At 39.2% G+C, this 26,875-nt stretch overlaps 1 protein-coding gene across 1 annotated transcript in view; it reads left to right on the plus strand.

Moving 5' to 3' along the window:
* The first annotated feature begins 2,124 nt into the window (after positions 1–2,124).
* The window catches only part of RIMS1 (regulating synaptic membrane exocytosis 1), a 504,415-nt gene continuing 479,664 nt past the window's right edge, over positions 2,125–26,875 (plus strand). Inside the window, exon 1 of the mRNA XM_004381365.1 lies at positions 2,125–2,288. Coding sequence (XP_004381422.1) covers positions 2,125–2,288 — 164 coding nt within the window. The remainder of the gene's footprint in view (positions 2,289–26,875) is intronic.

Genomic DNA, 26,875 nt, shown 5'->3' on the forward strand with positions numbered 1-26,875 from the left:
TATGTGCTTACTTCAGTGACATCCTCATAAGTGATATGACTACTCAATAAGTTAAAGCAATCTTAAGTTCTGCAAATAAAACTAACAATTACGAAGCATTTATTCAACATTTACTAAGTGCTGGATGCTGTTCTGGGTTTTTTAAATATATTATTGGTACCACTACTCAGGAGGGTCTGTGAAAAGGCAGGTGATCAAAATAACCAGTCTTTGAAATCATGCTGTATAATTACTGGTTGGATAAACTGGGACGGTTTACTCTGGAGAAGACTGAACATGACATGATAACTGTCTCAACTAGTTGAACGTTTCTCAGTTAGAAGAGGGATTTAGACATAGCAATGGAATTAAGAGGTAGTGAGACTTCCATTGCTGAGGGTATTCAAACAAATGTGTCCATATAGAAGCAATTCCTGCATTTGATGGGAAATCAACTAGTTAAATTCTTAAGTTCCTTTAAACTTGAAGATTTTAGGATCTTTAGGACCCGTAAGTATTATCATCATCCTCTTCATTAACAGAGTTAGTCCTGTAGGGAAAAAAAAATAGCGCTAACTTCCTTTTAAAACTATAGAATTTCCCGGGAGAGAAACATATCAATTCTCTCATCACCATTGTTAAGAAAGATACTCACTAGGAAATTATTGTTCAGTTTCAACCCTTCTCAATATCAGTTCTTTTATAATTATATTTTCAAAATTCAGTCTCTAGGTTTCTAAGTGACATTACCTATTTGGAAAGGATTGCCGCCTTATTTTTGTCTTTATCAGCAAGAGAAGCTCATCTTTAATTTCTATCATAGGGCCAGGCTTTGAGGAGAAGCTTCTTAAATCCAATAGGATATGGCTGGGTATTTTTCTTATAGGGAATGAGTATTTCTTGAGAAGTACATACCAGGGACTAAGAAGTAAGTAAGTGATGCTAGTGAGCATCATTAGAAGAATTAGAGTAGATAAACCATTTACAGTCACTAGGAAAGTTCAGTTATGTTATGGGGCTACCTAGAGTCCCAAATGACAAATTAAAGAGTTATTGTCTTGTGCAGTTTATCTAGGGGAAAATTAGAATACCTTGCAGAACAGTCCTAGTGAGGGCGGGTCAAGAAAAACATGGATTGAAGAATACGGTGTACCCAGAAAATCCAGGCTGCTGGAGGTATGCGTGTGTGTACCAAAATGTTCTAAGAAATGATACTGGTGTGGCTGTGAACACAACGAGTAGATGAGAAAGACATGGTGGCAGGGAAAAAAGAAAATGCATGCAGAGGGTGTTCCATCCTGCTGTTCAGAACATTGTGGGTGCTCAAATAATATTAATTCTCAATGATGAAGATGGTAGCGAGGATGATGATGATTAATGCAACCCATGGAAAAATAGGGCTAGGGAGGATGACATAGACGAGGGACCTGGAGAGGGAGGATGACTCACGGGTGAGGGGTACCTGGGGACAGAGCGATGTAGTGTGCACGTTGGCGAGCGTGGGGGGAGCCGCTGGGGCACGCGTGGCGCGGACCTGGGGAGTGGGCGGGTGGGTGCCCGTGGGCGGAGCGGCTCCGGGACTGAGTGGCTGGCAGCTATGTCTGCGAGAGCAGCAGCATCACCCAGGAGCGAAGCATCCGAGACTCCGCCTAACTGACACCCAAACTCTCCCTCTCCCTCCTGCAGCCCCATACTGGAAGCAGCCGAGCCTGCGAGCAGCTAAGGCGGCGGCAGTGGCCGCCCCAGCCCCAGCCAGCCCCGCCCCCGCCCCCGCCCCGCGCGCCCAGCCCGCGACGCCCGGATCGGAGGAACCTGGCGCTAGCCCTCGCCCCCTTGCCGCGCCCGCCGCCCGCCAGCCGCCACCGCCGGCCAAGGCTGGGCTGCGGGAGGCGGCCGGGCGGCCCCCGAGCTTCGCTAGGGCCACCAAAACAAAGGCAGCATCCGGGGCTGGGTGGATGCAAACAACCATGAAAGACTGGGTTCTCTGTCTCTCCAGCTCTGCTGCTGCCGCCGCCGCTGCTCCTCCTCCTCCTGCCGCCGCCGGGAGTGCTCCGCTCTGAGGGGAAAGCAGGGGCGCAGCTGCTGGGCGTGAATCCGAAAGGTGAGAGGCAGAGAGCAAGAGGAGGGGGCGGGCAGGCTACGAAAATGTCCTCGGCGGTGGGGCCTCGCGGTCCTCGCCCACCCACGGTGCCTCCCCCCATGCAAGAGCTGCCGGACCTGAGCCACCTGACCGAGGAGGAGAGGAACATTATCATGGCAGTGATGGACCGGCAGAAGGAAGAGGAGGAAAAAGAAGAAGCCATGCTCAAGTAAGCCACCCCCAGCCGCGCCATTCGTGCCTCCGTACCTCCATCCGTCCATTCACCACTCACTCACCCAATCCTCTCGGCTGAGTGTGGGGGAGGGGCGGGGAAGGTGCTGGGTGCGGGCGGAGGCGCCCGTCTTGGGGCCAGGGGCTCTGGGCTAGAGCAAGCAGGAGGTTATGGGGACCAGAGGAAGGATGGGATGCCACAGAGCCAGGAGCCAAGGAGCCCGGAGAGGATGGCTTGAGATTGGGGTGCACAGAAGATTGAGTGGACAGGGGCCACCCTGGTGGTGGGATATGCAGAAGCTGAGAGTAGCTGATTCCACCCAAGTGTCAGGGCCCTAGGCTGGGAGCAGGTTAGGGGGCAGGGGATGAGTAGAATAAAGGGGAGGTGGGATGAAGAGATGCTGAGAACAGCTCCTCTTCTCTTCTTGGAGTTGTTTAGCAGGTTGGGGTTACCCCAGTGAAGGGTGCCAGTATTTATACAATAACAATGCTTATTTTTAGTGCTCATTTTGGTACTCAATTCATCTCACAGATCAAGGTTGGGTCTTTTTTGGGCAGTTGCCATCTTTGGTAACCTGCCTCCCCAGCTTTTCTTTAACCTGTTATCCACAGTTTTCTACACAGAATATCTGTGTGAAGGCAAATTTTCTTACACATATATAATGTCATTGACAATGCAAAGTTTTTAATAATGGGAGAAGCTGATGGAGACTCTGGCCGGCATAAAATAGAGGCTTCTCTTTCCTGGTTTCCAAGAGACCTATGGGGCCTGCTCAGTTCCTGGTAGAAGCAGAATATAGGGGATTGCATATTTGCAACCTCCCCTTTATTTAGAGCCCATCAGCCCTTCAAGGGATCTCTGTCTGTTGCCCCATTTTTCTGAGGTTGGGGAGGGGATGGGACTTATTTCTGGTGGTGCAGGAGTGTATGACCCTGTCCGTGCTGCTGCTTGCCTTAGCCTCAGACAAAACTGCTTACAAGGTGCTGGCATAGAGAATGGGCTTTCCTTGCTCCTCACCGTCACCAGTAGAGTGAAGCTGAAGGGGACCTCAACCCCGCCTTCCCTTGGGAGGTCTTCACGTATTCAGGAAAGTTTTCAATGCTGAGGCAGGGGAATTTTGACTTCCTGACTGGGATAATTCCTTGGTGGCCCTCTCTTAGGCCAGAAAGTGTATCTGGGGACAGGGGATAGGCATGGTGAGCCAAAAGGAACCTGTTGCATCTAGAGTTAGCTGGTAGCAAAGAAGGGGCTGACAGGGAGCAGAGATGACACCTGGCACAGAGCATACCCAACACGGCCTCTCCCCTAACCCCAGGCTTACATCCTGAAAAGAGGATGCTGCCACAGAAGATTTCTTCCGCTTCCCCTCAGTGAAGCAGTGCCTCACAGGAGAGGAATGGAAGGAGGCTGCATTCACAGGCTGATCAGTCCCTGACCAGTGTAACTGCCACCACATGGGGGAGGGGGCTATGGCAGGATATTGAGAGATGTGTTACAGACAATAGTGGAAATCTAGTCATTCCTTCCCTTTCATTGTAGATTCAGAAACGGGCCATTAACTCGGAAGGCCAGAGCTGGCCTGGCTCTATTAAGAGCAGCAGGTTTCTGAATTCCCTGCTCCTTCTCATCCAAAAACAAATACTTGAAGCCTGCCGGTTTGAGGAAGGCAGAACCTTCATTAATCTGCTGCCTGTCCTTAGTGGAACAATGACATCCCTGGTGCTGCAGGCTTCCCCTCTTCTGAGATTGGAAGTAATGGATGGTGTCTGATGGTGCTGCTGTCTGTCTGTCTGGTTGTCAGTCTGTCTGTCCTCACTGGTTGCAGCCTCTGCTACCTGTCCTGGACACACTGGTCAAGATGTACAGGTTTGCTGCTGCTCCTGTTGGTGTTCGCTGCAGACAGCAGGTGGATGAAGGTCTCCAGCAGCTTGTGGAAAATGGGCTGCTGCTTGACAGAGTTCTGGTAGGAAGGAGAAGGCACAATGCATGTAGTGGCCATCACGACTCTTCATTGGCTGTTTCAGGAATGGTGGAAAGTGAGGGATTTTAAGTGGGAGACGGTGAGTTTTAGGGCAGAATCCCAAACCTGCTAATTGCCTAAGGACAGCAATTATAAAATTTTAAGTGTTTATGAGGACAAATAAAAATTAGGAGCACCATCCCACTGCTCATGTCTAAAACATCATTTCCACTGCTGTTCCTGGGACTGCTTTCTATTGGCTTGCAGATATTGTTCCTTTATTACAAGGATTCATGAAATATTGCAGTATGTGACACTGTTATACAACAGCCCTCTATAATCCTGGACCACTGCATTAAATTTATCAATCAGCCTCCTCTGCCTTGGTCTTTTGTGCAGTGGCAGATTGGTGAGTGTTTTAGAAACCCAGTTTGCTGCCATGTAGTCATGCCATGTTGTCCACAATTAGTGGAACAGGTCTGTACTTTTTTCCTGAGGACACTTTATGTCTTAAAATATGGGGACCATGGGAATTAATACAGATGACATGTATATATGGGGACTTAGTGACACATAGTCGTATATGGTAGCCCTTTTCTAAACTTTGCATAAAAATAGGTTCGAATACAGGATGTTTTACATAAGGCTTTGAAGTATATGTTAAGTCAGAAATAAGTTTTTGTGGTAATGCTTGATCCATATAGTTCATGTTTGAGAAATTACTTTCCAAGAGGTCCTATAAAGCTAAAGTTCTGGTAACAGACTTTAAATTCACTTTTGTCATCACTGCAAAATCTTCACCTTGGACCAAGTACTATGCATGGTCTCTTTCTTTATGATGTATAAAAATAGGCATTAATAAGGAGATGATAGAAAACTGGTGGATGAATATGAAAAAGCGATATTAAAAACATCTATTAAAATATGTTTGTATAGTTTCATCATCCTTGATTTTAAATTATAACTTGAATTCTGTTTTGATAATATCTTTAAATATATGTCAGTGGAAAAAAATAATCAGGCTACTTTCATCTCAAGATTTTAGAAAAATTTTATTTGAAATCATCATAAAAAGTAATTCATTTTGTTGGCAAAGTACACTAGTTTTTAAATATTATTGGCATGTAAGTAGAAATAGTTGACTCTTTAATGACTGATTTAATGATATACAAATAGAAGGTATTTTCTTAATCTCAGTAGGGTTTTGATATGTGTATGTGTGTGTGTGTATGTGTGTGTTCTGGTGGCTTTTCTAAACCTAACTTCCTCAATGAATAGTCCTTCAACTAACTGTTACCAGACACCATGAGCCAATATAGTACAAGGGTTAGAAACTGTTACCTGGGACCTAAATCAGAGAAGATCTCATTAGATCTAAAATCTTATTCCTTTTTTATAAAAGCTTTATAGGAGCTACAGAATAGTAAGAAAAAAGAAATAGAGAGTTGAGTGGATGGTTTGAGGGTGGGAGTTGAGAGCCATATTGGAATATTTAATAAAAATAGCTAACATTTATTGACTATTTACCTCATGTGCAGCCATTATTCTAAGTGATTAATTTAATGCTAAATAGTTGAACTATGCTCAAATTTATATATATATATTTGTATATTTTTAGTATTTTAGTCAGAATTCAACTGTACAGCAATGTGTTTTTTATGTATGTATGTATTATATATATTTACATAGACGTATATGTTGTATAATATCTCATTTGATTCTTACAACAGCCTGTGCAGAAGGTAAGTCAGGTAGTATAACCCGCAAAAACTCATCTTATACTCAGAGTTCTAGTAATTTTCTAGGCTGGCTTGTATAGCATGGTCCAATCAGGATTCACACCTAGAATTTTTTTTCTAAATCCAAGTTATCATCCCACACATTACATTGTCTTTGTACCAAGAGGAAGCTACCATTTCAGTCCTTTTCCTTAAATGAATTTCTGGCCTTTCCTCAGTGTCAGAGAAATGATTTGGCAAGAGGTTAGGCTGATTCAGAAGATCAGCTGCAGAGTGTAGGAATGCCTGGAGCTTTACACTTACTCATTACTAGAGCTTTCCTGTGGGTTGAAGGAAAGTGAATTGTCTTCAGTTAGAACATACTAAGAACCATCATGAAGTAGTGGAAAGACCATTAACTTTGGAGCCAGGCATTTCTGCATTCTGCTTCTAGTTCTGCCACTTACTATGTGAACGTGAGCAAGAAAATTTTATTGGGATTGCATGAGCTTCCATTTTTATTCTGAAACCTGCAGCCCATGATGTTGATTGATTTATAAAAAGAGTTTTGACTTTGCACTTTTCATTCTCTTCTCAGCGCTTAATTTTCAATCATCCGTAATGGCCACTTTCCTAGTGAGAGAGGAGACAAGAAGTAGAAGGAGTGAGAGAATTCTTGTAACTTCAGTTTTTCCTTCTCCTTTTTCTCCCTCCAACAATAGCGTTGTGGCCTATAATGTATCCATAAGAGTCAATATGAGAGACCACAATTAGTGACTTGGTAAAGTAGACAAAAGAAACTGGGAAGGATGAAGATAGAGTCCCTATGTATACAAGTTTTATATTTTCTTTGGGATTTGCAAAGATTTTCATGTCTTATACCCCAAAATATTCTATCACATTGCTTAGGCAAGGATGGGTGAGAAGGAAAAGGAAGAAGGCAAGTAGTGAAGAGAAAGAAGGGCTAAAACATGAGCAGATATCTACCTGTTCCAAGATGCTGTATTAAGTAGAAAAGACCAAGAAGGAAACCTTAATATTCACTTAGGGTCTAGTCTCCTTCACACCATTAATGAATAGAGTCAAACTTGGGAAAGGTTAACCCTGAACTCCATTGGAGTTTTCCACTTTCATCAGAAAAAAACTATCTTAGTTAATATGCATGCCCAGTATTGAGTTCCCATAGAGGAAATATAGAAAAGGAAAGCTTCAAAAATGAGTGATGTGAGGAGTTATTAAAGACAACGGAAGGCAAGACATATAATCATCAGTTCACATTTTTGTCAACCTATCTTGACTTTCTTTTAACTTATATGAATTTCGTCTTATCCAGAAGTAAGGAAGGTAACTGTGGTTTAAGTAAATAGACTGGTAAATTAGAAGTAGAATACAGAAACCATTGTGGACTATATGTGCTACCACTTACTTGAATAATAAAAAGGCAACATCTTGGAGGTGTTATTTGCTTAACTTGTTAAATGGGGAGAGTGATTTATGTTAAACTTGGTGCCGTGAGCTTCCTGGAAAGATATCAGATATGAATTTCTGAAATAATATTATTATTCTCCCACACTTGTAATAAGCAGATGGATGAAGTTGCTGTACCATGAATTGTAAAGTTCATTGTATTTCATTCTGTTTATCTTTATATGCTATTTTATATTTTTACACAACTTTTTACATTTGGTGCTGTGTTATAGATCAGATATTTTGCCAGCAAATAAAGGTTGGCCCTGAGGGTGGAGGTAAATATGCCTGAGGCATAGCACAGAGTAATAGAACCCAGAACCCATCTACACTGACTCCACATCTTTAGTGTTCTTTAAGTCTTTTTTTAAGAGTGTATCAAGCTGTGGTTATTGTGGTTTGTTTCCCTCATCTGTTGGGTGGGAAGATTAACATTTATTGAGTTCCTACTATGCATCAAACATTGGGCTGGATGCTTACATATTTTATTCTGCCCATGCTCACCTCTTGATGAGAATTTCATCCCGCCAGTTTTTTGTTAGTTTTCCAATATTAGTGAATTCACCAGAACTATCAAGGCACTTTCCTGACCCTTTGCTTGTGACCCTTGATCTTGAAAGTCCAGAGAACAAAACTTTAAAAGAACAAGAGAAGAACTTCATCTGGCTGGTGGCAATTTCAGCCCTTTCCAGGTACTCCTACTGATCTTATCTAGTTCTGGCCACAGGTGACTTACTAACTCTATATGTGCCTGGGGCTTGTCTGATCTTCTGGTGCTTTTGTTCACACTATCCCCTAATATGTTAGCATTTTCCCACTATTCTTCTCCACTGTGAAGTTATCTCTTCTCCCTACTATTGTTCTGAATTTATTTATTAGGTAGGCTATTTCTAACAAGGTATCATGTGATATGAAATTCAACAATAAGACCATTGTTTCAGGTGTTAGAATTGGGTCAGGCACTGGGCTGTTTGGGTAGAATAAAGGGATCTGCTCACAACCCCATGCTGACTTCACTCCTACCATTTAAAAACTGTCATGGTCAAAAAGGAAGGTCAGCATCAGATAGTTGGACAGAGCAGCGGACTAGATTCTGGTCTTAATATTATCATTTCCTATAGGTGTGAACATCAACAAGTTACTCTACCCATCTGAGCCTCAGTTTCTTTATGTGTAAAGTAGAATTTCTAATGCCTGCCCTTTTAAACTTATGAGGTCTTAACAAGAGAGCAGAGGCAACTTTAAACTGCAAATTGGTGTACCAGAGAAAGGTGCCATTATTATCTTTACTCTTTAAAACCATAGAAGAACCCCAAGATTATCTTTTTCCTGTGGTTATCACAGCTATTGGGGGTCCTGTGGCAGTGAAAACTTGTATAAGGATCCATCCATCCTATCATAATAGCAATACACTGTGGCCAGGGCTGACGCTACTGGTGTGAGAATTTGCCTTCTGCTGACAATGGATTATAAGGAAAAACAGGAATCCAGGGCTTAGTCTGAAGTTATGTTTACCTTCCTTCTTTCTCATTAAATAGCCTGTCACTGTTTTTAGATGGAACCTCAGTGGCTCAATGGTTAAGCGCTCTCCTGTTAACCAAAACCCACCAGCTGTTCCATGGGAGAAGATGTGACAATCTGCTTCTCTAAAGATTACAGCCTTGGAAACCCTGTGGGACAGTTCTACTCTGTCCTATAGGGTTGCTATGAGCTGGAATCGACTAGACAGTAACGGTTTTAACTGCTTTTAGTGCAAAAATCAAAGTGGGAAAAATGATTAAGTTTGAAATAGCTGAAAGACAACGCGGTTTCAAAATAAGAAGAGAAACTAGCTTTAGGTTGATTTCTTCATCTTTTACTAGAAAAAAATTTGGAGAAACAGACTTATGAGTATAGTGTCACTGCATTTAATAAATTATTCATTTTCAGAGTTAGCTGAATAAGGAGCTATATATTTGTCAAGTAGTAGTTTCTCTTTCATCTCAGTTTAAAATTGGCTGATGTCGTAAGTTGTATGTGCTTAAAACTTTTTCTGTGATTCTGCATGTATATTTCCACACCCTTACATCAGGTTTATGTACATTTGTTTTAATCTAGTTCAGTTTTCTATAGATGACAAGAGGTGAATATACTGCAAAATTAACTTTAGGTTTTCCTACCTCTGTTGATATTTTGTGAAAACATCCATACACATAAATGTTTGCTTAAAGATGAAATAGAGTTATTTAAATGGAAGGTGACTGACAAGTTGGTTTGCCCAGAAAAGTACATATTTATGTTTGTTATCTTGCTGTAATTATGACTGGTATCCCTTTCTCTCTAATTTGCATTGCAGTCTTGATGATAAATTTTATGGTCTTCTCTCTAAGTCTTGCTTCTTCTGCCTCAAATTATTTATTTAAAACTTTAAAAAACCAAGCGAGTAACAGTCATAAGATATATCTTAGTAGGCAGTGCAAGCAAGTTGTAGACATAGAATCTTGCAAAATCATTGTTTGGTAAGTGGAAATGCTTTTACTGAGAATTTTCTTTTATGGAGTCTCAGTGGAAGGCTACTTATGGCAAAGTTGAATTTGAAATTTCACAACATTTTTTAAATGACAGTAGCTACGAATTGCAACTGCATGTACAGGACGCTCTTTATGAAAATTCTCCTTTGGACCTTACAAAAAAGCAGGCTGTAGTTTAGAGAAGACATCTCTAATTTGTGAGAATTCATTTAAATAGTTTTGGAATGTAATATATTGATAACTCCTCTGAAGTTGAGATAGTAAAATAAGGTCATATTCTAGAAAGTAATTTCATTCAATTTGTAAGTAAATACTGTACTTGATTAGAATATTAGCTATTTTAAAGAAGCATAATGAACCAAACAGATATTTTCATGTAATATAGAGGATAATACCACTCATAATTTACATATTATTTAATACGTATATTTTTGTGTTCTTTGTCATTATGTCAGGTACTTATTGTCTGGAAGATGCTATTTATATAGAGAAGGTATGTGAATTGAAAAGCAATGAAGGTATCTGTACCATTATATAAATATCTTTCACTGTTTGTTGTTGTTAGATGCCGTTAGTCAGTTCCAACTCATAGAGACCCTATGTACAATAGAATGAAACACTACCTGGTCCCACACCATCCTGACAATCATTGCTATGTTTGAGCCCATTGTTGCAGCCACTGTATCAGTCCATCTCCTTCAGGGTCTTCCTCTTTTTTGCTGACCCTCTACCAAACATGATGTTCTTCTCCAGGGACTGGTTCCTCCTGATAACATGTCCAAAATACGTGAGACAAAGTCTCATCATCCTTGCTTCTAAGGAGCATTCTGGCTGTACTTCTTACAAGACAGATTTGTTCATTCTTCTGGCAGTCCCTGATATATTCAATATTCTTTGTCAACACCATAATTCAAATGCATTAGTTCTTCTTCAGTCTTCCTTATTCATTGTCCAGCCTTTCCATGAATATGAGGCGATTGAAAATACTATGGCTTGGGTCAGGAGCATCTTAGTCCTTAAGGTGACATCTTTGCTTTTTAACACTTTAAAACTTTTGCAGTGACAACTGGACTAAACCAAAGCTAAGAAGTTTCCTGAATACAGTCAAACACTTTGAGGGACAGAGTAGCAGAGGTACGGGTCTGAGGACCATGCTTTCAGGGGACATCTAGGTCAATTGGCATAACAAAGCTTATTAAGAAAATGTTCTGTATCCTACTTTGGTGAGTGGCGTCTGGGGTCTTAAAAGCTTGCAAGCAGCCATCTAAGATGCATCAGTTGGTCTTAACCACCTGGAGTAAAGGAGAATGAAGAACACCAAAGACACAAGGAAAGTATTTGCTCAAGAGACAGAAAGGGCCACATAAACCAGAGACTTCATCAGCCTAAGACCAGAAGAACTAGATGGTGCCCGGCTACCACCAATGACCACCCTGACAGGAAACACAACAGAGAGTCCCGGATGGAGCAGGAGAAAGGTGGGGTGCAGAAGTTAAATTCTAGTAAGAAGATCAGACTTAATGGTCTGACTGAGACTGGAGGAACCCCGGAAAGCATGGCCCCTGGATTCTCTATCAGCCCAGAACTAAAACAATTTCCGAGGCCAACTCTTCAGACAGGGATTGGACTGGACTGTGGGACATAAAGTGATACTTGTGAGGACTATGCCTCTTAAGCTCAAGCAGATACAAGCGACTAAACGGGCAGCTTCTGTCCGGAGGTGAGATGGGAAGGCAGAGAGGGTTAGGAGCTGGTTGAATGGACATGGGGAATCAGGGGTGGAAAGGAGGAGTGTGCTGTCACAGTATGGGGAGAGCAATTAGAGTCACATAACAATGTATGTATAAATTTCTGTATGGGGAAAAAAAAAAAAACACCTTTGCAGCAGATTTTCCTAATGCATTGTGTTGTTTGATTTCTTGATGGATGCTTCCATGGGTTTTGATTCTGGATCCAAGTAAAGTGAAGTCCTTGACAACTTATTCATAATTTGTTATGATCCACAGAGTCGAATGCCTTTACATAGTAAAACACAGGTAAGCATCTTTCTGGTATCCTGTGCTTTCAGCCAACATCCATCTGATATCAACAATGATATCCCTTGTTCTGGTCCTCTTCTGAATTTGGTTTCAATTTCTGGCAGTTCTTGTCTATGTACTGCTACAATAGCTTTTGAATTATCTTCAGCAAAATTTTACTTGTGTGTGATATCAGTAATATTGTTCAATAATTTTCATATTCTGCTGGATCACCTTTCTTTGGAGTGGGTACAAATATGGATCTCCTCCAGTCAGTTGGCAAGGTAGCTGTCTCCCAAATTTCTTGGCATAGACCAGTGAGCACTTCCAGCATTGCATCTGTTTGTTGGAACATCTCAACTGGTTTTCTGTCAGTTCCTGGAGCCTTGTTTTTTGCCAGTGCGTTCAGTGTAGCTTGGACTTCTTTCTTCAATAGTGTTGGTTCTTGAGCATATGCTTCCTCCTTCAGTGGTTGAACGTTGACCAATTCTTTTTGGTACAGTGATTCTGTGTATTCCCTCCATCTTCTTTTGATGCTTCCTGCATTGTTTAATATTTGCTCATAGAATCCTTCAATATTGCAGCTTGAGGCTAGAATTTTTTCTTCAGTTCTTTCAGCTTAAGAAATGCTGAGCGTGTTCTTCCCTTTTGGTTTTCTAACTCCTGGTCTTTGCACATTTCATGATAGTACTTTACTTTGTCTTCTCAAGCTGCCCTTTGAAATCTTCTGTTCAGCTCTTTCACTTCATCTTTTCTTCCATTCACTTTAGCTACTCGATGTTTAAGAGCAAGTTTCAGAGACTTTTGACATCCATTTTGGTGTTTTCTTTCTTTAATGTCTTTTTAATGATCTTTTGTTTTCTTCATGTATGATGTCCTTGATGTCATCCCACAACTCATATGGGCTTCAATCATTAGAGTACATTGCGTCAAATCTCTTCTTGAGATAGTCTGCAAATTCAGGTGGGATATACTTAAGGTCATATTTTGGTTCTCGTGAACTTGTTTTATTTTTCTTCAGCTTGAACTTAAATTTGCATATGAGCAATTGATGGTTTGTTCCACAGTTGGCCCCTGGCCTTATTCCAACTGATGATACTGAATTTCTCCATTGTCTCTTTCCACAGATGTAGTCTATTTGATTCCTGAGTATTCCATCCGGTGAGGTCCATGTGTATAGTTGCTGTTTATGTTGTTTAGAAAAGGTATTTGCAATGAATAAGTCATTGATCTTACAAAATTCTATCATGTGATCTTCTGCGTCGTTTCTATCACCAAGGCCATATTTTCCAGCTACAGATCCTTCTTCTTTGTTTCCAACTTTGGCATTCCAACCACCAGTAATTATCAGTGCATCTTGATTGCATGTTTGATCAGTTTCAGACTGCAGAAGTTGGTAAAAATCTTCTGTTTCCTCATCTTTAGCATTAGTGTTTGGTGCATACATTTGAATATTAGTCGTATTAACTCGTCTTCCTTGTAGGTGTATGGATATTATCACTGACAGTGTTATACTTTAGGATAGATCTTGAAATGTTCTTTTTGACAATGAAGCAACACCATTCCTTTTCAATTTGTCATTCCCAGCATAGTAAACCATATGATTGTCTGATTCAAAATGGCCAATACCAGTCCATTTCAGCTCACTGATGCCTAGGATATTGATCTGTATGCATTCCATTTTTAATGATTTTCAATTTTCCTAGATTCATACTTTATACATTCCTTGTTCCAATTATTAATGGATGTTTGCAGCTGTTTCTTCTCATTTTGAGTCATGCCACAATGAAAGTCCTGGAAGCTTTACTCCATGCACGTCATTAGGGTTGACTCTAAGGAGACAGCTCTTTCCCAGTGGTATTTTGAGTGCCATCCGGCCTGAGGGGCTCATCTTCCAGCACTATATCAGGCAGTGTTCCACTGCTATTCATAAGGTTTTCACTGGCCAATTTTTTTAGAAGTACATTGCCAGATCCTTCTTCCTAGTCTGTCTTAGCCATCACTTGTCTGTCTGTTTCTCGTACTGTGGTGGCTTGCGTGTTGCTGTGATGCTGGAAGCTATGCTACCTATATTTCAAATACAGCAGGATCACCCATTTTGGATATGTTTCAGAGGAGTTTCCAGGCTAAGACAGACGAGGAAGAAGGACCTGGTGATCTACTTATTAAAAAAATAATTACACTGTTTAACTTCATTTAATGGATTCTCACATATAATATGCATATCTATGAGTGAGAACTATTGTAGGAGTAGTTACTGATGGTATCTTTTAACTGCATTTGCTAAGCTTGATGTAGTCCATTTGATTAGTTTCCTACTTACATTAGTATACTCAAAGCATTGTTGATCGTTATTTGCACGGTATTAATTTCAGGACTATTGTTGTTTTAAACTTGTAAGTTATTGGTGCACGAAGATTCATTGCGGGCCACATTATTGTGTTTGCCACTTTAAATAGAGCTCTGAACAAATGCAATGAGAGACTATTTATTAGGGTAGCTCGCTGTTTTATTTTCAATTTACGTGGTTTACATTTTTGAAAAATTAGGCAGATCGTATATGAAGTATCTAAGGAATCTATAAATCAGTTTACCGGGTTTCTTTAAACACAGGGCAGTATATATTCAAATTTAGAAGTTCTATCCAGGTCAGGAAGATTACTTAGTGTATTGGTAGAAAGAGATGAAAACAAAAATAAAGTAACCAAATGGCTTTTCCTTTTATATTTTACACAGCTTAACAGATTTATCTTCCTTAGCTATTTCTGTATTGTAGTATATTGGAGCTTAAGTCTTCTTTCCTAACCCTTTTTTTTCCTGGGGGAAAAAATGGACATGTTTTATACCCTGGTATTTGAAATAAAAGGATATTGAAATGAGCTCGCTCAGTTATTTTGGATATTAAATTTTTGGTATGAGCAAAAATTATGAAGAGATTATGTAGTGAAATTTGTCTTGATGACCATGACTATTTTCATAACAGTGTAATTTGGAAAAATAAAATACTGTAAAGTTTTTTTATATTTAGTTTGGATATTTCAATTTACAGGTGTCTGTGTAACCTAGGTGAAATCTAGCCAGCTAATATATTGCAACATGGAGTAAAAACTTGATACTAGTCTGAAAAAATACTATAATCTGAGTCTTATTTTAGACACAAGCATTAGAAAGGGATCCTATGGTATCTGGAGCTCCAGATGCCTGTTGAGTGGAACTATGGTTGATCATCAGCCGAGTAGTTATTTAGTCTCTGCTTTCCATATGTGCAGCAGAGTTGAAGATGCTAGGATGTCCACATGCAACAAAAAGCACAGTCCTAGGCCACAAAAAGGACATCATTTACCTGCTAAGGTAGTGTAAATTCTAAAAAAAGATGATATATGTACTTTGGGAAAAGATTTAAATAGAAAGCAATACAAAATAGTGCATATTTAAGTGTCAAAATGAGCAGTAATTATAACAGCTGAGGTACTTTTTTGAAGCTCTCTCTTGTCCTTACTTCTGTAATTCCATCTCTTCCTGATTTGGCTTCTACTTTTCAAAATGCTCCTGTTCAGTCTTCTTTTGGCTCAAAATGTTATAGAGTAGAACTGCTCCATAGGGTTTTCTTGGCTGTAATCTTTATGAAGCAGATCTCTGGGCCTTTCTTCCCCGTGCTGCTGGGTAGGTTTGAATCCCCAACCTTTTGGTTAGTAAAACCAAACCCGTTGCTGTCGAGTGGATTCCAACCCATAGCGACCCTATTGGTTAGTAGTCAAGTACAAAGTGTTTGCTCCACCCAGAGACCTTTAGATGTCCTGTAGGCACTTCAAATGTATTATGATGCAACATAAACTTCTTGATTTTCTGCCTAAACAAAATGTTTGCTCTGTGTTTCTTGTCTTTGTGGGTGGCAACAACATTGTAACTCCCCATTATCAAACCGTACAGATTCAGTCTTCTTAGGTTCCTTTGAATTTCTCCTTTATTTTCCAATTCTATTGCTATTACCTTATTGTAGGTGGTCATCACAACTCTCATGGGTGCTCACATAGCCTCCTGATTCCTTTCCCTGCCACCAGTCTGACCTCCCCCCATTTGACCTCCACACTGCTATCAGAAGAATCTTTTCAAAATTCATCTGATCAGGTCCATTCAATGAAACTCCTTTGCCTTCAGTGTAAAGTTGAAGTATCATAATTTGGGTCCTGCTTACTATTTGCTTTCACTGGTCCATGCACACCTACTGCCACGGCCTTACTGAACTAGTTCTGAAGGTGTCATTGCTGCTTCACAACTTGGTGACCCCATGGAGAAATTAAAATATAATTTTCTGGTCTATTTTGCTCTTGATTTATTATTCATGCCTTTTTACCATGTTGATGTTGTTGTTATGTGCCATCGAGTCGATTTTTGACTCATAATGACCCCATGTAATAGAGTAGAACTGCCCCATAGGGTTTCCTAGGCTATAATCTTTAAGGGAGCAGACTACCAGCTCTTTCTCCCACGGAGTGTCTGGTGAGTTCGAACCACCAACCTTTTGGTTAGCAGCCGAGTGCTTAACTGTTGCACCACCAGGTTTCCTTATTCAAAGCTTTTTGAATGACAGCATTTTAAAGGTGATTGAACACCAATAAATAATACATTTAAAGAAGTAATTCTTTTGGACAGACACATGCTTAATGGAAACATTTCTTTTGAATTAAAACATCATCAGCTTCAGGAACAGTTGAAAGCATATATGTTTTCTGATTTGATATTTAGAATGAGATCAGATGCATATGACCATAAAGTATATCACTTTGTATGGATTATATTTCTCAGTGAAAACAAAACAAACAAACCGAAGCCTCAGCTAAGTCATCCTCTAGAGTTGAATTCCCTGAAGTCATGTATCTTACATTCATCATCTTTGTATTTCCACAACCCAGCCCTGTGGTTGATAATAATAGGGCTTCCATGAGTATTTGTTGAACTGAATCGGACAGTCTGTGTTCCCAGGACACAGAAAGCACTGGTCTTCGACATCTCACAGCTGAATTGAACTGAGATATTAACTGGAGCTTAGAGACCATCTAGTCAAGAGCTGGCAAATACTCAGCACTCAGATGCTCTCCTGTACTAGTGCAGGGTCACTAATAAGTGCAGATGCCTCAGAATCTTTCTCAACAAAGTGGTCCACGCCATCAACTGATCAGAACTGGCAATCAAGATAAAACATTTTAGCCACCGAAGATGTATTCTAACTCTAGTTTTAAAAAGAGGAAACCAAGGCTCAAAGACTCTTTCAGACTTGCATAATTAATTAATTAGAGAGCTAGGTATAAGACACTAGGGCTTCTATCTCCTAGTCCCGTGTTCTTTCTACTGTCACACTTTCCCCACATGGTTCCATTTTAACTACCAACAAATTGGAACAATTACTTTTTTTTCAATTCTGGTTTGATTTGCCTACTCTATAAATTGCATCCCATTATAGAAAACTCCAAGGGAACCTCCAATTATTTTGTTGATTTTGAATTTGATTATATTGAGTATTATTTGAAATAAGTAGATCATTGCCAGGGAATAAGAAATATTTTATTTAGAGATTCCCTTTGCAATATTTGTTGCAGTTATGCTTAAGCTATATCAAATGTGATAATTTTATTTTTAGTTTTAATACTTCTCTGAAAGATACAATGTTTTCAATATGTGGCAAGTTATTTGTGACTCCAAATAGCTTTTTCTACTAGGCTTTTGAATTGTGTACCTATTAAAATCGTGTGTGTGTGTGTGTGTGTGTGTGTTTTCACTTTAAAAAGTCAGTTGGATTTTTTTTCATTGTGGGGCGAACTTTCTTTGGTCCTTCCTCATTTGGAAGTTTGCCTTCCAAAAAACTGTTGGTCAGTGATTCAAGGAAAGAGTTAGTAGTGGGAAGGGAATGGCTCTTCACTGTGCTGAAACAATTAGAGATTTATGTACATATATCCATGAACTAATATCTGCATTCACACATATCCACCCTGACCTCAACTGTGCACCCACACAAATGATCATTTACACCCATGCTCGTGAAAAATTAAAACAGTCCTTCTCTGAAGTATTTTTAAGGAGGTTAATTTTATCTCCTTTACCAAAGTTGCGTGATCTAGACATGCCTCGCATCATGTGGAACAAAGAATTCAGATGCAAAAAGTGAACGATGATTCCATTTATATGAAGTTCTAGAATAGGTAAAGCTAATCTATGCTGTTAGATATCAGATTGGTTGTTGCTTCTGTGGTGTTTAGGGTGGAGGATTTACTGGAGAGAGATAGGAGAGAACTTTCTGGAGGGATGAAAATATATATTTTTATAGAGCTCTAATTACACATGTATTCATTTATCAAAACTGATCACATGTACACTTAAGATCTGCACATTTCACTGTATGTAAATTATATCAGATTTTTTTTAAAAAAAGAATTCTACTGAGACATCAAATATGAAGAGAACTGAAAAATAGCTACTAGATTCAGGAATACAGAGATCACTGGCGACTTTAGAAAAAGCTTTTTCTGTGAAGTAATGGGGCCAGGAGCTAAATTGGAATCCTTAGATTGACAGTAAGTTGAATAAATACATATACTTAGTATGGGCAAGTCTTTCAAGAAGTCTGGCAAATGAGGGAAGAGAGACATAAGGGGATAGCTAGAAGGCAATGAGAGGTCTAATGTGGGCTTCTTTTAAGTGGAATTTAAATGGGGTAAAATTAAGAGTGTTTCAAAGTCCATGGGAAGAATACAGTGAAGAACATGGTTTAAATAAAAGAGAAAGGGTATAAGTTGTTACTGGGAAGATAAGGGAACTTCTGTCTGCTGGTTTCTCTTCTGTAAGTAAGAGGTGGATCATCTTCTGAAAGTGAATGGAGTTGGAGATTAGAGAATGAGGAGGAAAGTTTTAAATGGTCAAGGTGGAAAGTGGGAGTGTGAGTTTGCCAGAGGAACAGATAATTATTTGTCTACAGAGGAAACCATGTTGGGCCATGTGCAAGACGAGTTAACAGACAACGATATGCAGGTAAGACAGGCCTTTTGACCCATGAGACACCAAGAGAAGAGTCTTTGTTCCTGTCATTTCAGGCTGAGTCATTGTGAGGCCTGGTAGAATGTTTGTTTTTCCCCTGTGTTATATTGATCTGAGATACTTTGAGTAGGTTTCTGTTTCTTCTACTGAAAAGAATCCTGATTAGAACTTTGTAATCATTCTTTTTTCTACACATGAGAATTAGACTAAGTCTGCATGTTGAGTTTTCATGTTGAGAAAAAGAGGATATGACCAATTCAATAATTAATACATTCTTGTGTGTGTGTACACATATATATACACACACAAAAATGTATTAATTATTAAATACATATATATGCATACACACACACAAACTCATATAAAATTTCTATAAATTAGTACTCTATCATCAGGGTAAATTGTCCATCTCCTGTTCAGATACATCTTTGGTCTACTCGGTTCTTGTTTCTGTCCCCTCTCCCAGGTTGCCTATTTAATTTTAACTTGAAAGCATTTAGGGATACACAATAGAGCGTGACATAATTTGCTTCAGATCTTTTTCCACGAAGGACAGTCTGGTACGCATGGTGTGATAGGAAACACACTGACTATATTATTTTGACTTGTCTCCCAAACTCATGGTAGAGTAATCTAGATTTTTCACCGATTAGATCCCCGAGAAGCCACCTATGAGAAGTTTATTAGGGAGTGCTTTCTGGATCAACATCTGTGCAGGAAGGGAAGAAAACGGGTTGGAAAGAGGGAGAAGTTGGGCTGAAGTGTAAGCACAGTAAGGCCTTAGCCAGCCCCTTGGGAGTCCTGATACTATTAGTGGTCATATCTTCACATTGACCAGTCACTGACTTTAGGCCGCTTGGGAAATAAGACATGACCTTGGGAGAGGTGGCTCTCTTCAGCTGAGGGCAGTTTCCAGGGAGGGCTGAGAGCTGAGAGCATTTCCAGTAGATGGAAGAATAAGTCTCTCTAGTCCTGAAAAAGAGGTCTGGATGGCTTGGCATTGCATCCACTACATAATTTTAGTTTAAAAAAAAACTTAGGAACAATTAAATATTTCTTAACTGCCTAAAAATTAAAGGAAGTTATGCTTTACATATTAAGTCAATTTATATACTAAGCATAAACTTAGGACTTGCTAACAAAATTGAATATTTAAGTCAATTGCTAAGGGTATCTAGATTTAGGCATCTCTTGAGGATTGACAAAATCACCCAAAACTTAAGTTATAAACATATCTGTAGAAGAATACTTGTAAATAAATACTTGGGAGGCAATTGATTGTGGAGGGTAGTGATGTGGAAACTCATTTATCTGTCTTATCTACATTTAACTTGAAAGATTCCTTTTCATGAAACCTTTAGCTATAAAAGATTTCTTCCCACCAGTTTCTTGTAAGCAAGATAGTCTATCTGGAACTTCAAACAGTATTCAAGGTGTGCAATAATGGGATTTTAATTCAGTGACACAGGATTTGGGGCAACTATGGCATATGGTCTTTGGAAAAGCCTCTCCCTCTGTTTATGACATTGTTTCCAAAGTAATCCTCACCTTTTCCCTTGGACTGTGTGCCTGCCATAAGCACTAAACTTTGAAAACTCTCAGAAGGAAAATATAGTAAAAGAGAGCAGTATATTTTAGAAGACCTATTCAGTAAATCTGTCTAAATATCTCCATTAAATTAAAAGTATCTATTTGTCAGAAAAATTAATGCAAATAGTTCCCACATTTTAGTGGATTAACACAATAAAACTTTATTTCTCACACAAAATTTGGTGTGGGTTGGGTGACCCTCTTCCTTCTTGAAGCAGTGATCTCTGGACACGTGGCCTCAACAGCAGAACAGAGGGCTGGATGAGGTGGAAATACCATGCATCACTACTGCTTTTGGGCTATTGGCGACTGCAAGAGAGGAAGGAGAATGTAAGGGAGCACATAAAGTATCTTGTGAGCACTAATTTCAGAAATTTAAGCTGAAATAATTCAAGTAACTATTTTATTAATTCAGCCACCTATTAATTCATGAATCTCCCATTATCTTCCTATTTCAAAATGGAGATAACCTACTTTCTTGATATAGGAAGAATTAATTCATTGAAGATAGAAATTAATATTTAGACTCATGGAATTTGAGTCAAAAGAGGTTTTAGCATCCAGACCAATGGCTTTCACATTGTATCTAGTGGAGTTGTGTGGGGGTTTTGGCAAGTAAGGTTGACCGGACAAGGAGAAGGCATGGTGGACAGGGCTCTAGGCATCTAAATCTGTACTGCTGCTTCATTCCAGGCAGCTCTGCCTTTATCTATTTTATATTTTGCAATCTGGATATTTTATTTGAAAAAAAAAAAATGAGTTCTTCAGCAAAAGGAAATATCTAAAAACTACTCATCTATTCCAACACTTTCCTTTTATAGCTAAAGCACATTTATTTATCCACTCAACTGATATTTTTTGAGCATTTGCTATGTAGCAGGCCCTGATTTAGGCTGTGGATCAGAGTCCCTGTCTTCCTAGATTTTAGACTCTGGGATGTGCTAGAGAGCTCCAGTGACTTCACCAGCATCAGAATATGATCTAGGCTCGGTTTCCCTAATTCTCAGTCTTGCCTTAAGTGAGCATAAGATAGTTAACTGAGAATATTCCAAAGACATCTAGAAAATCCTGGCATGGAAGTGATTGTCTGGGAAGTGTCCACGCTTCCCACTGAGAATGGCTTCTGTCTTGGAGAAAGAGCACAAACCTCTTTAAAGTTATCTAAGTCCAAAATATGGGCATTGTTTGGACTTACCTTTTTTTTTTTTCACTTCTAATATCGAATTGGCCATCAAATATTGTCTATTGCCTTTTCTCAGAGTACAGCATGTTTCCTTTACAATAAAGTATTGTCATCAACAAATAACATTTGTACCTATAGCAAAAAGTACTGATATGCACACCTACCTATTTATCCTCACTCTGACTCTTTGAGGTCAGTATAAGGTTATTGCTATAGTCCCTACTTTACAGAAAAGAAAATAGAGAAAAAATGATTTAGGTCAGGGTCAAACAGCACAAGTAGTAAATGTTCCGTGGAGCTGGGAAATCAACTTAACTCTTATTGCAACCAGATACTGAAAGGCAGGTAATAAACAAGAGTTTCTCTAATATAAACTTTTACCATTGGTAGTATTAATAATTAATATGGGATGCAGGAAGAGTGGTGCCCGTCTGTGGATTTCAGAACCAGAGAGGCCTGGACTTGAATCCAGGATTTCACCACTTACTGTATGATCTTGATTAAGTCATTTAATCTCTCAGTTGTCTCATCTGTGAAATGGGGTGGGTGGGAGAAGTGAGACAACAATAGTTATATAATGCCCTTAGCACAGCTCCTCATACATAGGCAGCATTAACAGATTGTGTCTGTCATTATTATTTTATAATCATATGAATATAAATAGTAGTATGCACCCAATATTCGCATCTCTTTGAGTATAAAGACAGGTGCATCTACGCTATGTGAGCACGGTTCCAGCATGAAAGTACAGTACTTGCTGTGTTGATACTATATAAAGGAATTTTGAATCACAATTGGAACTTTGCTTCTTACATTGTGCTAAGCCAGAACACTCTTATTCGTTGTAGTGGTTTCAGCACAATGCAGTTACTGGAGCTTTGGGAACACACCGAAGAAGGTGGGTGTTTTTGTTGAGCTAGGGTAATATCCCTTATTTTAGCAGCGCTTTAGAATAGATTTATCTGCATTATGTTTACAGTATAATTCTTCACTTTTGTTGTTTCACTAAGGAAACATTTTGGCTCCTCTCTTTAGTTTATAATCTCAGATGAATGCATAGGGATTTACATACATGATTCATATGGCCTATATTCAGGGGAAAAGAATACCTTATCTTGAGTTTGTAACATGGAGGAATACCTCCAACTAGGAATATTGAACCTCTTGGTACAGGAATACTTCATTTAAAAAAATTAGCAGATTTCCACATTGAATCTATTTAGCATTCCTGAGTAAATGTTCATAATAAATGCTGAATGAAATGTACAAAATACCTCTTCAAAAATATTATTTAAGTGTACAGCTAATGTGGACTTACACGAGGTGAACAGTTGACATACAGAATTAAAACCCCGTTGCCGTTGAGTTGATTCCAACTTATAGTGACCCTGTAAGGACAGAGTAGAGTTGCCCCGTATTGTTTCCAAGGAGTCGCTGGTGGATCTGAATGGCTGACCTTTTGTTTAGTTGTAGCTGTTAACCACTGTGCCACCAGGGCTTTGATTGATACAGAATTAGGGATGATAATTTTCCAATATTTTTAAAAGACATATATATCACAGCTCTGCATTTTTGTGGAGATCAAAGTTGTAATAAAAATACTAAAAAATAATTGGAGGTATAATAACAACAACTAACCATCGCTGCTAAATTTTAGCTTGCAGTATGTATACCTCTATACCAAAAACCAAACCCGTTGACATTGATTCATTTCCAACTCATAGTGACCCTATAGGACAGAGTAGAACTGCCCCGTACAGTTTCCAGGGAATACCTGGTGGATTTGAACTGCCGACCTTTTGGTTAGCAGCCATAGCTCTTAACCACTACACTACCAGGGTTTCTGTATGCCTCCATAACACCATGTATATGTCAAATGCCTGCTTTTAACTCAAGAGAAAATCAAGCACACATAATAAAGGCATGTGTTTTATTGGTGGACCTCTGATTATTTGGATATATTTTCTAGAGCATTTAATGCAAATTTTCTAAAAACTCCTTCCAGAATTTTCTTTATGCTTAGGTTAGCAATGCCTTATAAGAATCATGTAACTCTGAGAATTGGTCCTTAATTTTTTCCCTCAAATTTGAAATTGAGACCACTGTATTTGCCTTTATCGTAGCAGGCATTGCTTAAGTTTTCACACTGCACAGTTGTTAATAGGGCTTGGTGATATGAAAGGTGAAGTAATACATTTCCATTTACCCTTTTGGGCTTTTGGTTTAAGTGGGACTGGTGTTCCTTTCCCCCTCAAGGAGAGCACTCTTTAGCTGTTATTTTGTTTTTATTTCTTTAGGGAAACCTTAATGGGTAATTTGGGCAGAAACTTAGGCACTTCATCTTCTTTCTTCTTTTCTTTGCTCTCTACTTCTCCTCATTACAAGAGACAGAAATATGAGAGCCTCAGTGGGGAATTTCCCAGAAGAGAGAAATGAAACATCCATTCCTCTATAATGCCAGCCATTTCCAGAGAGGAGTAGTTTCTTGTTTGGCCCTTGGGCTCTGCCCTGCTGGGTAGATCCTACTCTTTGTGCCATCCTCTCAGGGCTGCTGGAAAGGAGACCTTCTGGAGGAGAGTTATACAGATAGGAAGTAGGAACCATTTTGTGTTAGCTTCCTCTCTTTGACATTTTCTTTCTAGGAGAGTCAGCCTCTCAGGGTGAAATTAGCATCTCTAACTTTATGTGCCCGGCAGCATATAGGGTATTTAATTTACTTGTAGGCTCCAAGGAGTTACAGACAAAAAAGAAACTGTTGATGAGGCAGCACAACGCATTTAGAAAGGAAGAGGATGCTGCGTTGGCTGCACAGTCGTGGGTAAAGTTTGAGCACCCCTTATTATTTTCCCTTCAGCATGATGTTACAGTGTTTTGCTTAAGCCTAAATGAACCTTTTCATCTGGTAATTAACATGTTTACAGTGTTTTTCCTACCACCATATATTTTTGTTTAGAAAATTAAGACCCAGAGACAAAGTCAATGAGTAAAATGTTTGTTTTTGCAAAGAGTGTGTATTTAAACCTGTTAGAGATGATTAAAGGTTAAAATGAGAAAGTTAAAAGTCATTTACTCTAAACTTCCTTGATTTCCCCATATGTCAATAATTTATCCTACTGTCTTTGCACTTTGTTTATACTTACGTTCTTGAATAGGTTTCTGAAATTGTCTTTTACTAACATTAAGTGGTATATACAACCACAGAGTGGGTTTAATGGCTGGCCTTTTGTGACATTCGTTCTGGGGTTAATTCTGAGTTTGTGAAATCTGGGGCAAACTGACATCTAAATCACAAGGTAGCTCTGGAATTCCTGGATTATAGTCTTGATTCTACTTTCTCTAATCTAAACCTCTGGGGTCTCTGAGTTTTTCAAGACTGTTTCATTCATTTTAATTAATTAATTACTTAATTAAAATAATGTTTTGGCTCTGGCTTACATTAGGAAATACATTGGTGCGCTAAAATTAACAACAGTTATGTGACTCTGTAAGTTATTGCTGAGTTTATTAAACTTGCAGGAAGCTCTGTTTTTTATGTACGTGTCAGAGTTAGTTTTTAATTTGTCTGAAGTGGTTTGTAATTATTGGTAACACTGATAATAAAATTTATACTGTTTGGATCAGAAAAATAATTAGTATAGACTCAACCTTTGGTTAAATGCAGCTTGGATTCTAAAATGTACTTCCTGGCTTTCCTCGTATTATAGCTGTTACGCTGTCTGCCTCCTCTTACAGAACACAAAAGCCAACTCTTTCTGTACACTGATTATTTCCTATAAACTGAATTGTCAGATGATCTCAATACCACTGCCTAGCTCTCTGTTTAGAAAGCTAAATTGTACCAAGGGAGAGTTAATTTATCAGGGGAATGAATTTACCGGTGATAAGGCTATCTGAAAGGCTGTGAAAATCAGAGAGAGAGTCACTTCTCTGTATACTTTTCCCTTTTTTGTTGTTGGTTGCCTTTGGGTCAATCCTGAGCCATGTGCTACAGAGTAGAACTGCCCCATAGAGTTTTCTTGATGTAATGTTTTTATTTAAAAAAAAAAAAATTTTTATTGTACTTTAGATGAAGGTTTACAGAACAAATAGTTTTTCATTAAATGGTTAGTACACAGATTGTTTTATGACAACGGTTAACAACCCCACAACATGTCAACACTGTCCCTTCTCAACCTTCGGATCCCTATTACCAGCTTTCCTGTCCTCTCCTGCCTTCTAGTCCTTGTCCCTGGACTGTTGTGCCCCACTAGTCTAATTGTTGGCTGGATGGTGAGCCTCGGGAGTGACTTCATTACTGAGCTAAAAGGGTGTCCAGGGGCCACGCTCTCAGTTGGCTGTAATCTTAATGGAAGCAGATTGCAAGACCTTTTCTTCCAGTGTCCCGCTGGGTGGGTTTGAACTGTCAACCTTTAGGTTATCATTTGAGTGCAAATTGTTTGCACCACCTATGGACCTTCACTTTTCCCCAGTCAGGAGAAAATTAAAAAATAACTGCCCATTTGACAGACTATCTGTCAGGTAAGCTGACAGTCTGAGGCTTAAGGGGAAATATGAACATTCCACACTTTAAAAATACATTATTTTAGAAAAAAGGAGAAAAAATGTAAAACAAAGGTTCCAGTGTATTTATCTGATTCTGGAAGTTTTGGAACACAGTGGAATATTATACATTCTTGGACTTGACATATTTGAGTCAATATGCTGCCTGTGGGATCCCTGGGCTGACAACAGGGTCTGGCATAGTTAATGGTGACCATTTGGTGCACCATGTCCAGTCCATGAATACTCACTGGGCCACATTATGCTTACCAATCTTTCGGAATATTATAGTAGTTTTTTAGTAGCCCATGCTGTCTCATATTCTGTATTGATATTTTGTAATTGTCAATACTATGTAATTTTCCCATGCTTTTAGAGTTTTCTGGCTTTGTTTTTTCAAACAAATTTTTAAGATTGTGAGGTAAGGGAATTGTACTGATTAGGGCCATGTTGGCAAAATTCAACTACATGCAGCGTCTGGGGTCTTAAAAGCCTGTGAGCAGCCATCTAAGATACTCCACTGGTCTCATCCCTTCGGGAGCAAGGGAGAATGAAGAGAACAGGATACAA

This window comes from Trichechus manatus, unplaced genomic scaffold, assembly GCF_000243295.1.
Source record: "Trichechus manatus latirostris isolate Lorelei unplaced genomic scaffold, TriManLat1.0 scaffold00083, whole genome shotgun sequence".
NCBI classification, from domain to species: Eukaryota; Metazoa; Chordata; class Mammalia; order Sirenia; family Trichechidae; genus Trichechus; species Trichechus manatus.